A 14,991-nucleotide genomic window follows, 5' to 3' on the forward strand; every position below is an offset into this window, starting at 1 on the left:
TCTTGTTGCATATTGCCCCTGCTCAGCAAAATCAACAATGAAGAACCCAAGAATACCACTGCTTCCTTGCAAGAGATAAAACTTTGGAGACTGCATGCAGGGAAAGTTAAACAACTCCAGGAAAAAGCCAGAACTTTACAGAGTCTCCAGGGAAGCCAAACACAGAGGTTTTGTAAGCCCTCCAATCATCCATTCATTCTTCTATTCCACGCAAGTTTGTTAATCATCTAGGTACAGGCAAGGGAGAACACCTTCTGCAATCAGTTTCCAAGTTGAATCCTAGCTATTCCTGCTCTTATAAAACTCAGGTTATAAGTTCCTGCATCCAGTGGCATTTGCTACTTCCTGTAAAGAAGCAAACTGCCAGGATTCTTCCTTCTCAGTGAATGCAGGAAGTCTGGAGAAAGCTGGGGGTGGGGTGGGGGTCAGCTGGAGTTTGGGAGGTCCTTGTTAGCTCTGCAGAAATAGGTCCCCATGGGTCCAGCCCTGCCTTCTCTCACAGTTCCTAAGGAGGAAGCCCAGGAAGGGTGGGAAGGAATGCCCTCGAATTGGGTGTGTGACCCTGGGTTTTCTACTCTTTTTGTCTTGGAGCCCCCAAGAAAGATTGCCTAAGAGCTCCCCGCTCCTCATTCTCAAAGGACTTTAAATAAGCACTTTAAATAAGGAGAGCATCTTTGTACCTCTGCCTTCTTTCACCTCTCCAGCAGAGGGGCTGAGGCCCGGTGGCTGGGGACAAAAAAAAAAAAAATGTTCCCCCTTCTCCCAGCTGTAGTCTGAATGGCCCGCAAGTGTTCCATAAAAATTACAGTGTTCGTTTTTTCAGTTCCTGAGCTGAGGGACAGGTGCATGTGGTTCTCTCTAGCCTGCATCGGGGATAAGATCTTAAGTCTCCTCTAAATTCAAAGTTCTACCAGGTATAATGGGGCAGGTCCCTTGACCAGCACTGCTCTCCCTCACAATTGAGCACAGGCAGTCCACTAAGCTTTCTTTCCTTTCTATTCTGACAGCACCCATCCCGCTACTGTTGCCGCTTTTAGGAAAGTGGACGGCCGGACTATAGTGGAGCATAATAGTTGGAACTGAGAGTTCGGGATCTTAGAATCTCTATGAAGGTCAAAAAGGCTGCAGCGCCCTTGTCGCGGGCTCAGGTGGGTCTACATGGGCAAAGAACCCGAGCCCAGTAGAATTCCCTAGGGGGGAGGAAAGGGAAATTAAACCCACAGAACAGTTAGGGTTGAGAGGGAAGAAGTAACCCAACAAATGTGCATATTTTGAGAGCAAAGGTGACTTAAGGTCTCTCTCTACCTGAATTTTGGAGGCCATGATTCTGTGCCTCTAAGTTTGCCCTTTAAGAAGGAGGCGTTACCTTTCCTCCAGACCCTGTTAAGCTGGTTAAGGAGCCCCTTTGGTTTGAAAGGCGCGGCTCTTAAAACAGTATCCAGCATCTGGCACTGTCCTGAGCACCCAAGGCCCAGTGAAACGTCAGCGTCAGCCTGAGGCTGGGAACCATGCGTTCAGTGCCGCGCCACCTGGCCCTGGATGCCCGGGCTGCGCTGGATGGAAGGTGAGCGGATTGCCGGGACACGCTGAGGCCTTTCTCCAGACAGTGGAGACTGAGATACTCCATGTGGAAAATTTCCCCCTACACTGAGGTTGGCAGATCCATACTGGGGCTGCTGCACGGGCGCACTTCTGATTCAGTCCTACTAGGGGATCCTCCCTCAAGACAAATGGGAGTCAGCCAAGCAGAGCTGGGATAGGGGGAGTTCGGCTGCCTGGAAAGGGGGACCCGAGGCCACGCTCCGGCTGCGCACCCTTGCCAGCCTTTCGCTGGGCGGTACTTCCCGGCCAAGGCCCTGCCCTTTCGCGCGTTCTCTACCTACCCTCACCCTTCGCGACAAAAAAAAAAAACCTCTCGCCAGCTTTTGCTTCCTTCAAACCTCTGTCCTCTATAGCCCCTGGGCTCTTCTCCCCAAAGGGGCCTGCGCCAAGTCTAGAATACAGCTTTTCTGAAATCTGATGCTCTTTTACCTGAGATTTGTTGCGCCGCCTGCCCTCAGCTCTGCAGAAATAAAGGGAGAAGTCCCGCACTGCGTCCGCTGAGATCAGGCGCAGAAACGGCTGCGCTGGGTTAGGACTGAACAACAACAAAAAAATGTGGGTGAAGCCAGTTTCCAGTTAACCCCTACACGTGTGAGAAACAGTGTCTTCTCGGCCCCCCTTCCATCCCTTCCAAGAAAGAGACACCCCCAGCAGCTCCCCGGAGGGTCAGGAGCGCGTCCCTGGAGCCACTGACTACTGGAGGATCAGCGGAACCAGGACCTCTGCCTGGCGCCCTGGACACTGATCCTGAGGAAAGTCAAAGACAGTCAAAGAGAAAGGCAAAAGGAGGGTTTCAGGAGTCCTATCAGGAGACTCTGAAAGAGAATGTGTATTTTTGAGCCTACGAAGCGCGGTTTAATTTTTAAGACAAACACACACTCCTCTTCGTTCCACCCAACGAAGGCGCACACACACGCACAAACACTCACATGGTATACGCACTGGCCCAAGGGGCAGAGAACATCAGAAGGAACCTGGCACATAACTCACCTGCCTCTAGAGTGGTACCGTTCAGCATTCTTAGAGGAAAAGGAGTGGATCACGCCGTAATGGTGGTTGCACTGACAGAGAAAAGCCGGGCGTCAGACCGGCGGTACGGCCCGGCTTCCCCAAGCACCTCCTCCCATCCGGTGGGGCGCGTCCAAACCACTCCTCCCGTGGAGACCTCAGGTAGGGACGCGGCTTGGAGCAAAGCCGGGCCTTCCTCCGGTAGGCTCCCAAGACGTCCCTGAAACTCCCGGGCGTCCGGGCGCACTCCGAGGGCAGAAAACTGCTCCGACTAAAATATCTCCATCAGGGTCTTACCTTGATGTCCAGATGTCAGACGTTTCCCCCACTAGAACTCGGTTCTCGGCGGGAGGCGGCGGCCAGAGGTGCGGACCAGTCCCTGCGTCTCGCTGAGGGTCCCCCTGTTAATCCAAATAAATAAATAAAGCGTTGGATGAAAATTAATTTCTCCCTTCTCTCTCTCCCCCACCCCGTTGGAGTTGATCTGTTTCCCTCACCTCTGACCCTTAGCTCTCTCCACCTGTCTTTTATTTTCTGTTTATGCTTCCAAATCAGGAGGGGGAAGAAGAAGGGGTGGGCAGAGGGCACAGACGCGGGCTGGTGCCCAGAGAAACGCTCTGAGGTTGCGTTCAGCCCTTCCAGCCTCTCAATAATCAGAGGAGGTGTTAATGGAGGACTCGGCGGTAACTGAACCTCATAAAGCCCAGAGCGTCTTGAGGCTGGGGCGCAGCAGGGGGACTGGAGTCCTGCGGCGTGCCCTGGGCTCCCGGCCCCCCAGCCAGCTTTTGCCTCCCTGCAGCTTGTACCTAAAAGATGCTGCCGCCAGCTGGTGCTTACATAGACGGTGAATGGGCGGTAGCTCCTGCGGGGAAACTAGGCTAAGCCATTGATTGTTCACCCACCGCGTCCCCGCCTTCCTCTCCCGGTCCCTCCTTCACTCCCCTCGCTCCCGGGCTGGGTATCAGGAACCCAGCACTCGGGAGTATTCTGCGCTCGAGGTCGGCGTTCGAGGCCGGGTCAACGAGAGAGCCGGGGCATCTCTTCCTCCCGGGACCCGGCTAGGGGATGGGGGTGGTGATTAACCTTCCGGGAGAAAACTCTCACTTGGACCCGGGCAGACAGGGGTTAGAGGGGATGCAGCCAGACCCGGGACGGGGCGGAGGCCACATTACCTGGTCTCAGGTTCCCAAGGGGCTGTGTTGCCCGGGGCGCAGTCAGGCCGCGGGAAAGTGGAGGGAGGACCGGGAAGCTGGGCCTTGGGCCAGTTATTTACCCATTCCCCCACCCGGTGCGCCCCTCACAGTCGGAGATGGGGAGGCGGGGGATTACAGCAAGGCTCCCGCGCCGGTAGGGAGGAGAGTATGAGCAGTGAGATTGACCGTTCCAAGATGCTGGTCCCGGTGATGGTGCCGCCCTGCCTACCCGCCCCTCCTCCACGTGCCACCATAGCTACTCCTTGGCCGTGCGTGGCGTGGGTCCAGGGCGCAGTGGGCGGGGTGGGGGGACGCCCGCTTGCCTCCCAGCCGCTTGCGAAAACCGCGTGGGATTGCTACTGCATGTGGGGCACGTGGGAGTGGATGCCGCCTCCACCCCTGCCCCACAAGCTCCGCCATACAGTTTAGGGTCGGTAAAGAACAAACCAGGAGCGGCGAACCCCCTGGCTTTCTCTTTTCATCCCAAATCCCGAAATGTAGCTCTGAGCACCTCCTACAAGATCTCTGTTCCTACCCAAACACTTGGCTTCGCTAACTAGTCCCACAAGCCTGGTCAGTCCCACCAGTTTACCTTTTAATCTCCCCTACACCTGACTTTCCTCTTTCCGCCCTGGCCTCCTTAGCTCTTTCTTCTAGAATCTCCCCTATATCGGTCAGGTTTCGCAGCCAGGAAGGGATAGTCCTCCGGGGTTCATCTTCTATGCTCATCAGCGAGGCCATCGAATGGATGGACGGCGATACCCACCCGAAAACGCTTGGGTGCTTTCAACTCATTCCTGTCGAAAGCAACCGGGTTTAACCTCTTCGCGGTCCAATACCGTTCTAGGTATTTGGTAACGACATTCATTCTATACACACACACACACACACACACACACACACACACACACGTAGGCGCACGCACACTGAAACGCGCACCAAAGCTCACACTTTAGAATACAAATTTCTGCTAGGAGGATGTGGTCGTTAAGGATCTTCCAATTCCTCTAGAGTCCATGATTCTTTGGTTAACACTGTCTTTTATGCCTGCAGTGTCAGGAAGGAAAGCCGTGAATCTGTGCGTTTTGTGTCATGAGCCCAACCTCGAAGCTGTTTGTGGGGACAGAGGTCAACCCAGTGCCCTGGGCACCCCAGCACACATCAGAGCATCCAGAGGTCCAGGGTACGCTGGACATTCCAGGGATAGCTCAGTCTCTGGCTAAAGACAGCTGCGTGTTCTTCCCCAACCTTTTTCTCAGAAATCAGGCTCTTCACAGAGACTCGCAAAAAGGATGTAGACTTTCTCTGCCCTCCACCCCCGACTTAAATATCTTACTTTTTTAATGATGGAAGGGGATAGTTTTGGTATCCAGGATTATGTCTTAATTTTTGCATGATAATGAAAAAATAGCACCGATTTTTCACTTCTCCACCACAGACATCCAATCCACAAACTCAAGCTATGGCTTGAATGTTAGAAAAGATGAAATGGCAGGTGTCAGCAAGGAGTGGAGGGCGAGGTTCCTTTTGCACTAGCCAGGGGCTGTGGGATCTCAAAGTGCTCATAGGAAGGCAACATGCCAATTGCCATTTGTCTGGTAGTGAGCTCTCTTCTCCAGCCTTGTCTGGAGACAAATCTAAGATCCGCAGATTTCTGACAGTGTAACGGTGTGTGCGGAATAGACTTTGCCAGTGCCTTTGGAGAAGGGATGCTGCGCTGGAACAAAGACCTGCGCCAGGCCCAGAGAGCGCCTCCACTTCTCAGGGCGCCGTCTGTTTCAAACACACCCTGTTTGAGAACCTTAAATTTTACTTGAAAAAAATAAAAGCCCTTCTCTTCCCTGCTCTGAATAAACAGTGGGGGCAGTGCTGCTGCTTGAAGAGACAGGAGTGTGCATCATGATCCACCTGCCATGACAATCAACGCTGCAGGAATCTGTCTTCACACCCCACCCCGGCAACCCTCACAAGATTCTCCAGTTTCCGTTGGGTCGTTTCACATACGAAACAATCTAAAAATCATTTTCCCTTGATTTATTGCACCCTGGGGCAGAAGGAGTCTCCAGAAACCTTGAAAGTGAAGCAGCACCAGAGTTGATTTAAACTCTAAAGTCTCTATGTACGTCTCTATTTCTTGGCATCCACATGTGTTTGTATACACACACCTAATAAGAAACCTGAATTTTACTTTACAATGTGCAAATACAATATAGCTTAAAGCTCTTACAGGGAGACCCATTTATGTGGCCGTATTTTATTTAATGTGGGAGCACTCGCCCCCGCTGCCACCTCTAACGTGTAGTTCGCATGCATTCCTCTAGAACTACAGCAAACTTCAGCCCTCCTTCTGGCTCCAGGAGCACGGAAGACTATAAGCATCTCTCTTCCCTAGTCCCCGCCGCAGCCCTCCAGCGGCTCCTTTGCTGTTCTTGCCCTCAAGGCTTGAAGTTCTGCCAGGAAGAATTGCGGATAAGAATTACGAACGTCCCACATCAGGGTCCTCCGTGACAAACATCCTTTCTTTTTCAGCCAGTTTCCTACTACAGGAAGTGCACTGGGAAGAGGCAAGAGCTGCGGGTAGGAAGGAGGCATCTTTCTACCTGCTAAGGGGCTTTCTCAGAACAGTCTTACCTCAGACCCCTTTTCAAAATGAATTTCCTTTCTTCGTTCCACCATTCTCCAGAAAGATGACATTTTAGACTCTACTCTCTTGCGGGGGGAGGGGGCTGCTAAAGAAACACTATCTATCCCACACACAGAATGGAGCAGAAAACATGGAAATAGCTGGTTGCTTCTTGACCAAAAAATGGAAAGGAAACTGGCTCCCAGGAATCCCTATGCTTTTCTGGAAAACTGCTTCAATTATCACAATGCTGATCACCTTCTCCTACTCCTCTGAAAGCAATTTCCAGATAGGACAGTACCAGTCCACAGACACTACTCTTTTACATCCTGCTGTTACCTCTCAGGGCTCATGGGCAGTGTTACTTAGGGCACCATGGTTAGAGCACCAGCAAAAGTAGGGCACCAAAAAAGCCAACAATTTGGGGAGACATTTTAATAGTTGACATTTAAAAATAAAAGACATAATCAGGAGGAAAATTAGAACTTTATTGGGCTTCTGCTCGCTCATTTCACGGTTAAAAATGGCTTTTATTTTGAATTGAATGTGGGAGAAAGTACCAAAACCTTTTGTTTGCTTAAGATTTCTAAAGCTCTTATTTGGGCCACAGGCAGAACCTGAGGCAGACCCCCGAGATGTCTGAGAACCTTTCAGATTCCACTGAGGGAAGGCTGGGAGTCAGCTCTGGGCAAAGTCAGTCTTCCAAGTGGGAAGCACCCTCATTTTTCTGAGTAGCGCAACTGGTTAGCAAAGGGTTTCTTGGGGACTGCTGTCCTCATAAGAAGCAGACAAGGTGTGGAAAGAAGCTCCTGTAAGCTCCTGACTCAGGCTGGAGACTGATGCCCAGGGGCATCACCGTGGTGAATGAAATAAGTGTACAGCTAATAAAATGTTCAAAGATAGATTTGCCTAGGAAGTGCCAAAAGAAATACAGGAGGAAAGGGTGGGGGAGAAAAGAAAGGATGGTCTAAGGGACACATCTTCAGCTGCCTGACCCTCAAGTCAAAATGATTTAAAGTTTTTATTGAAAGAACAGATGGAAGATGAGAGCATTTCTTGATGCAGGATGGCACTTCTTGGGCATTCATATGCTGCACGATATATTATATCAATCTCCGTATAGCTCAAGATATAAATAAAATGAAGAATATATCAAAACTCTTCTATTTGCCAGCAACCTCCCTGGGATTGCTAACACTGATGAGAAAACAGTAGGAGAACGGAGGCTAAGAAAAACCAAGAGCTACTAATGTGACCCGATTGCTACTATTTATTTAATGGAACAGCCATTATTTTTCTTCAACATATGTGTCTGATAATGAAGCAAAAAGAAAGGAAAATAACTATCAATGTGCCATTTCAGAAACACACAAACATTTGTTAGCTTTTCCATTTTATTGATGTTCTTTTAATATATGTATGTAGGATTAAACTAGTGTTCAAGTACTAATAATCCAGCAATTCTGAATTAGGGCTTTATTTTTTAAAAAATACAAGCACAGTTAGGGAACAGAGATGAAATTGTTGTCAAACATAAAAGTATGAATTGAATTGCTTCTTTTTAGATGGATCTTTAACATTGACTTGACCATATGGACACTGCAGAAGAAATAAAACAAATTATTATTAAATTATTTAACAATCATCTTGAAAAAGCACACTTCTCATGGTGACAAAAAGAGACTGTTAACAATTTTATATAGATCATTTGAACTATCAGGTCCTGCAGACTAAGAGAAAAATATTGGCAACCTCAGGCAAATGATCCTAATTAGGGTCCAAGAACCATTTCCTAAATTCATCCTTCCAAATTTAAGAATTTTACTGTCAAAAAATCCACTTTTAGAAAATCCTCAAATCCTCAATTTACAAAAAGCTCTTATGCATTTGATTAGAAACAGCTAAGGGCACAGGAACATACATAAAACGGAAGGTTTAATTTTTAATCCTGGCTACAGTTAATACATGCATTTAGTGTCTATTCTTTAATTATAGAGTGGCTAGTTAAAGGAAATTACACCTTCTTGCACCAAAACATACAAAGTGTTCTGTAAACAGAGGTTGTTACTGTTTATAATCTTGACCCTATAACAATTTACCTCACTACTATGCCTTTAAAAAGTAATAGTGAAGGATTCATTCCCATTTATTTTTTGCTTATAATAAGGAAGGAGAAGTTTGTTTATCTTAATTAGTGAACATAGAGAGGTATCTATTGAAATAAACATTTTAGGAAATGTACAGGCACTACATGCAGTATAATCTAGTTTCACAGTTATTTCAAACACAGACTGGAAAAGAGCCACAGAAAGGACCAGAGAGAGGAAGGTGGTGGCGGGGGGTGGGGAACAGAATGAGAGAGAGAGAGATGGAAAGAAGACAGGAAAAAAGGGAGGGAGGGAAGGAAGGAAAGAAGAAAAGAAAAAATCATTATCTGAAGGAAACCTACCTCTCAATGCTGGGCGAGTTTCTATTTATTCAACTAATAAAGAAGAGGGATCTCGTCTGCAACATTCTAGATTTCTTTTCCTGCCCTCTTTGTACTTGCCTAATGAAAACAACTTATTTGAAACCCCATGAAAAGTTTCCTTGTAATAAAGAGCTCCCATGAATTTCAAATCACAGCATTTCAAGGAACTGATGCTCACAGTGAAACTTTACAAAATTCCATTAACTTTAAAAGTCCTATGTTGGTACTAAGGACTTCATTGTCGTTGGCTAAAGTAGCTTGTGAAAAGTTCACTCCAGGTCTATTTGGTTTTTTATTTGACTTGTTGTTCAAATAATAGGTATTTACGAAGTTACAGAAGCACCGCAAACTGCTGCTGTAATGAAAGAATTGCTACTCACATGTCTGCAAGCAGAGCCACAACATTCACCTCTTTGCAAGTGGGCAATCTGCGTGAGCACCACATAGCCAGTAGCTGGATCCACATAGTTTAGCTGGCCAGCCTGAAGTGCAATAAAATGAAACAATTCATTAATCTCAATATTCATCATATCTCTTCACCATAATGTCTACACATAAAATACTGCAGAAAAATTTTAAACAATATTAAACTTCTTCCCAGCAGTTTTAGTGGCACTTGCAATTAAAGACCAAATGCACTCCAGCATTATACACAATCCAACTTTATGTGACATAAGGAGAAAATATACAGTTTGAGAAAAATGAGAAGTTGATGGAAAAACAAGAACTCCTCTGTACCTAATAACTATGTAGCCACTGCTCTGATATTTTTCATTTGGTTTCTAGGTAACAAGCTTAATAACAGGTGATTTAAATGATTTTAAGAGCTTAAGAGGCTGAAAATGAACTTTCACTCAGAAGTTGCAGTTGGAATTTCAGTATTTAAAATATGTGGATAATGATTTAAACTTACAGAAAAGGCGCTAATCAAAACCAACAGTCCTTATAGAAAAGTATTACCTTTGCTATTATTGAACACTTTCTTTACCTTCATGTGTTACTTCATTGCATATTTTATACTTTTTTTTTTTGCTGGTGTGTTATCAGTTGTATTTTTAAGTGAAAAAAGTATTGTTTTAACATATTAACACTCACAGTTTCACAAGTTTGATCAAAAGAAACTTTTATTGTACTATTTCAAATGTCAAGGAAGTATATTCTATCTACATTCAAACATGACTTAAAACGGTGTCTCAAGTACTTTGTGGGAAGGGAAAAGTAAATAACATAACCTTTTCTGTGGATTTGGGTCTTTTGGGTGATATTACTTAGCCTTGGGTTTTTGTAGAGGAACGTTCCCATGGACTTTTTGTATAACCTTTTTACCACGCAGTAACTCAGTGCATCAATCTTGTACAGAGTTTTTTTTTCATTAAAATACACATGAAACTTGCATGTCTTCTGACAAACACATTTTTGTATGAACCACCAACAACTTCTTCAGTGTCTCATTTAATGGCAGAATATTTTATTCTGGTTGAGGTTTTAACCCAATATGTTTCATGAAAAAAGTGTGTAGCAAAAGGACAGGTACAGTTGAAATCTAGCCTCACTCTAAGGCATCCCAGCAAAGCTAGAGCAGGGCAGGGCAGCAGAAATCCGAGCAAGTCCCAAGGCTGGTCTGAGAGAGACTTCCTAAGTCCAGGGAGACCACAGAAGCAGATTACATGAAATCAGGAGCACTCAGCACTACCTTAGAATGACCGATTGTCAGGACCTCACTTCTTTATTTATTTACGAAGCTCGTGTTTGGAGACTTGGAAGAAAAACAAAAAAACACTAGGAACTCTGTAGCAGGCTTCTTTTTGCTTTTCATAGCTTCTGGGAGTCTTCTGAGGGCAATTATCTGGCAACCTGGAAGCCTAACAGATTGCTCCTGCGCATGCGCCTGCTCTACAGCTTTCCATGTTGATTGAGCACCTCTGAGCTTGCTGGCTGCCCACACAAACTTAATTTGTCCTCAGTAAATGAGCCTCACGTAATGGTGGCCACAGACAAAGATGAGGCAAGGGTGCTGACAGTTTGACTGGAGAGCAAGATGCTCAGTGATGCGCATCGGTACCCGGAGAAAGGTAAGAGAGCTATCTGCTTTGAGGCTGGAAGAAGGACCATAGTGAGGGGGCTCAGATTTGTCGAAAAAGAAAAACAAGCAGCTTGTCATTTACTGGGCTTACTTATGCTCACCTGGATAGTCATTTAACCTGTGATACTGACACTGATGAAACAAGTGTGAATTTCCCGAGTGAGAAAAAGTTCCTTTCCTTCCCTAGACTGATTGAAAATTTATTCACATGATACTGGTGTTTGCTCTAAAGAGAATGACACTTTTCTTTAATATCCACCATATCTATATTGTGAAGTATGAGAACAAATTATATACATTATTTTTAAAAGGAGAGCATAAACAAGAACAATCAAAAGCTGCCAGTCACTTCCTAATGAGTCTTTATTCAGTTTCAGCACTTGAATGGGTCAGACCGACAGTGGATTCTCAGGGCCTACTAACTGTCATTATTTAAATAAGTCAATTTTAGGCAACCTCCGGGATTTTCTTCTCTACCCCTTTGGCTCAAGTCATACCATATAATGTTAGTCCCATCAAGTACTGGAGGCACACACACATAGCTTATTAAATGGGTTCATTTCATACTGCTTTTCTATCTTTATTATAGTCAGTTTCTCTTTTTTTCTCACTGTTTCTTTTGTAAAGGTAACCACGCTGCCTTTAAACTCACGCAGACTGTGTTAGAAGGCGTAAAGGGAGAGAAGTTTAGATACTGGTACTAACAGACAATTGTCAAATCCGCAAAACAGGAGAAAACAGCTGAGTGTCTACAAATGCCAGATTGTAGTTCCCTCTGCTCCGTTAAGAGTTAAGAGAAAGGACAAGAAGGCAATGGAAAAATTAAAATAAATGTGTCAATGTCTTTTTTTTTTCACTCGAAGAATCACTGGATTGCTAAGTGTTCAACTGACAATGCAGAAAAACACACAACACATTTTTGTTGTGACTTCTCAGTCCCTCCACCTTCTCCATCAATTCCTTAACACCCCCTTCCGCAACACACACACATACACCACAAAAGAGTGGTAGTGGGTCCCACACTGCGACCGGAGTTTAGCTCGGACGCTGATCGGAAAACAAATCACACTCATGCTCAAGACAGATACAGGGTAAATAAACCCTTTGTCTGGAACGCGAACTGTGGCCAGTTTTCCCGCGAAAATGTCGGGGCTGGAAGTTCGTGTGCGTGCGCGCGTGTCGCCCGAGGCAGGACCGCACCGGTATCCAGCAACCTTTGCCTCTGCCGGGCGGCCTCCGGGTCCGGAGAGGCCCGGGATGCGCAGGCGCGCCGAGCCCGGGGCGACCGCGGCGGGGCGGGGCGGGCAGGAGGGAGTCTCACCGCGCAGGCGGCAGCGTGCAGCTCTGCGATCTGTTGCTCCGCCGCGGTTAACTCTTCGCTCACCGAAGGCCTCGCCGCTCTCTCCGGCCTACCGGGCGTGCTGGGCGCGGAGCCGCCGCAGTTTCCCTCGTTAGCAGGGCAGAGGGTTAAGCTGAGCTGCTGTCGGAACCCAGCTCTTACCCAGAGAGGTGCTGGCGGCGGGGCGGCGGAAGGTTGCCTGCAGAGCGCGGCACCCGTCCGTGCCCAGATCTGCCTGGCCGCCATGCCGCCGCCGGCCTTGGGAGGCGGAGCACCCGGCGCTGGGGCCCGGAGGGGCGACCAACGCGGGCCTGGGCGCGGCGAGCCGGTCTTGGGCAGCTCGTGGCCACCGCTGCGTGGGGTCGGTTCGCGCTGCCGTGACAGCAGGTGGAGGCGGACGGACTGAGCCTTCTGCCTTCACCAGCGGGCCCGCTGCGGAAATAAAATGGGCTTTTAAGGCAGCTAACGAGGCTCTGATGAGCTGCCTGGACGGAGAAGAGCCTGGTGTTTCCACATCTTTGGACTTAAATTCTAAGCTCTTCCTTCTTCCCCCGCACCCACCCAGCTGAAAGGTGGACATTTTTTGTTATGTCAAACTGGACTTGGGATCATTCAGTATAATCTCCACAACTGTTAAGATCCCAGAAAGTGATCAAAAGACCCGAGGTTTGTGAATAACCACCTTGGGCCTATCCAGAAAAGGCCGAGTGTTTCCAGGTAGTATGTGATAGGAATAAAGGTGGAAGCGGAGCCTTCTTTGCTTGGTTCTTTGGCCCACCCTAGAATAAGGGCCAAAAGTAAAATCGCACACTGAATAAGAAAAGGTGTTGTGTTCATGTTGCTGAATATTTACAAAATCCAACCTAAAACTATTATCTCCTTTCTGATGGATGAAAGTGATCTTGATACCGTCACAGAATTGAATTTGAGAAAATTAGGGCAAGCCCGGGAAGTAATTTCAGGTGTTAGGATTAAATTAACACCACCCCATCTTCCTACCCCCCGTCTGGGTTTCAAGAAAAGGAGGGCTGAAGAGTACCAATTTTGTTAGTGCTCTTCAATACTGAAGAACGGAGGGCAGGAAATGATCTTTGAGGACAAAAGTAGATTATTCAGTTGTACAGGAGAAAGGCGACTAAGCCACTATAGACCATCACTAGGTGTTTTTTGGTTTCTGTGTTTACCATGCAACCCTGTAGTCATATTTTCATTTTCTTAAATCTTAGTAGGAGGTGATCGAAACAACCCTATTGGTTCATTAAAAATCTCAGTGAATTAATAAATTGGTATTATATTTTGCAAATTGATTTTCTTTTTGTTGGAATAAAAAATTAGGATCTGGAGACTGTTAAGTAATCTGAGGAGAGTTTAAAATCTGGAAAGCGAAGGAGGGACCCTAGAGAAAGCTGTGGAAGAGTGGGACCAAACATGAGATCACCAAAAATGAACAACTGTGATGTTATTCACATTCACCATAAGTCAGGTCCCCGCACCAACAAAAACCTGAGATTGATTTACTGCATTGCCTTTAAAATTAAGGATCAGGATCCACTAATAGGCCATGACATCGATTCAAAGGGTAGAGACAGCATTTTACAGGAATGAAATAGACTAGACCAGATTTAAATAGAAAATAAATGGAACTATCATATAGATACATATATAGATACATATGTACAAGAGTACATATTGTTACATGAAACTTCTTTTGGTGGAGATGAGAGGGTGGAAGTGGACTGTACAGGGCTTCAACAACAGAGATCTTGTGGGTAACAGAATAATTCTGTATCTTGACTATGATGATCACAAAAATTTACATGTGATAAGATGCCATGGAGCTATACATACATTGTTTTAATGTCAAATCCCTGGTTTTCATATTGTAAGCATGTAAGGTGAAAGCATTGGGGGAACCTGGGTGAAGTAAACACAGTACCATGTCTGCAACTGCATGTGAACCTGTAATTATTTCAAAATTTAAAAACAGTTTTTTTTTTTTTTTTGAGACAGAGTCTCACTCTGTTGCCAAGGCTAGAGTGCAGTGGTGCAGTCATAGCTCACTGCAATCTCTAACTCCTGATTTCACGTCATCCTCCTACCTCAGCCTCCTGAGTAGCTGGAACTACAGGTGTGTGCCACCATGCTTGGCTAACTTTTTATTTGTAGACACGCGGTCTCCCAATGTTGCACAGGCTGCTCTTGAATTCGTAGGTTCAAGGGATCCTCCCGCCTTGGCTTCCCAAAGTGCTGTGATTACAGGTGTGAGCCACCACACCTGGCTTAAAAACAGCAATTTTAAAGAGATGTAGAAATGGATTTCAGATTATTTGGTAAGGCAGATTACTGAATTAACCAAAATTAACTTTTTTTTTCTGTCTTCTCCATTCCCAGTGTCATTTAGATGTTGAATAGATTACCTGCCCCCTTCAATTTTCATTTGATCGTCATACTTTAGAGTCGGTGTCATTTCTCACCAAGTAACTTTCATTCATTATGTCTCTTGTTTTAGAAAGCCTCCTCAGGGCTTTACCCTTAGCTTATTCTATCATGTGTTCATTTCTCAGATTCTCTGTGCTCAAAGTAGACAAAACTGTATGAAAGTGGGGCACTAAGTCACACCTTAGAGTGGTACATAAAGTTTGAACTTTATTTACAAAGCATTTACATTTAGAT

General features: G+C 46.2%; 1 protein-coding gene across 1 annotated transcript; it reads right to left on the reverse strand.

The window, feature by feature from the left end:
• Positions 1-7,816: 7,816 nt before the first annotated feature.
• On the reverse strand, positions 7,817-12,666 carry C1H1orf53 (chromosome 1 C1orf53 homolog). The gene is made up of 3 exons (XM_001138922.8): positions 12,301-12,666; positions 9,277-9,378; positions 7,817-8,025 (listed from the first exon to the last, which is right to left on the reverse strand). Exons 1-3 carry the CDS (start codon positions 12,562-12,564, stop codon positions 7,954-7,956), a joined length of 438 nt encoding a protein of 145 aa, XP_001138922.2. The 5' UTR covers positions 12,565-12,666; the 3' UTR covers positions 7,817-7,953.
• Between the last annotated feature and the right edge of the window lie 2,325 nt (positions 12,667-14,991).

Source organism: Pan troglodytes, chromosome 1 (genome assembly GCF_028858775.2).
Source record: "Pan troglodytes isolate AG18354 chromosome 1, NHGRI_mPanTro3-v2.0_pri, whole genome shotgun sequence".
NCBI lineage: Eukaryota > Metazoa > Chordata > Mammalia > Primates > Hominidae > Pan > Pan troglodytes.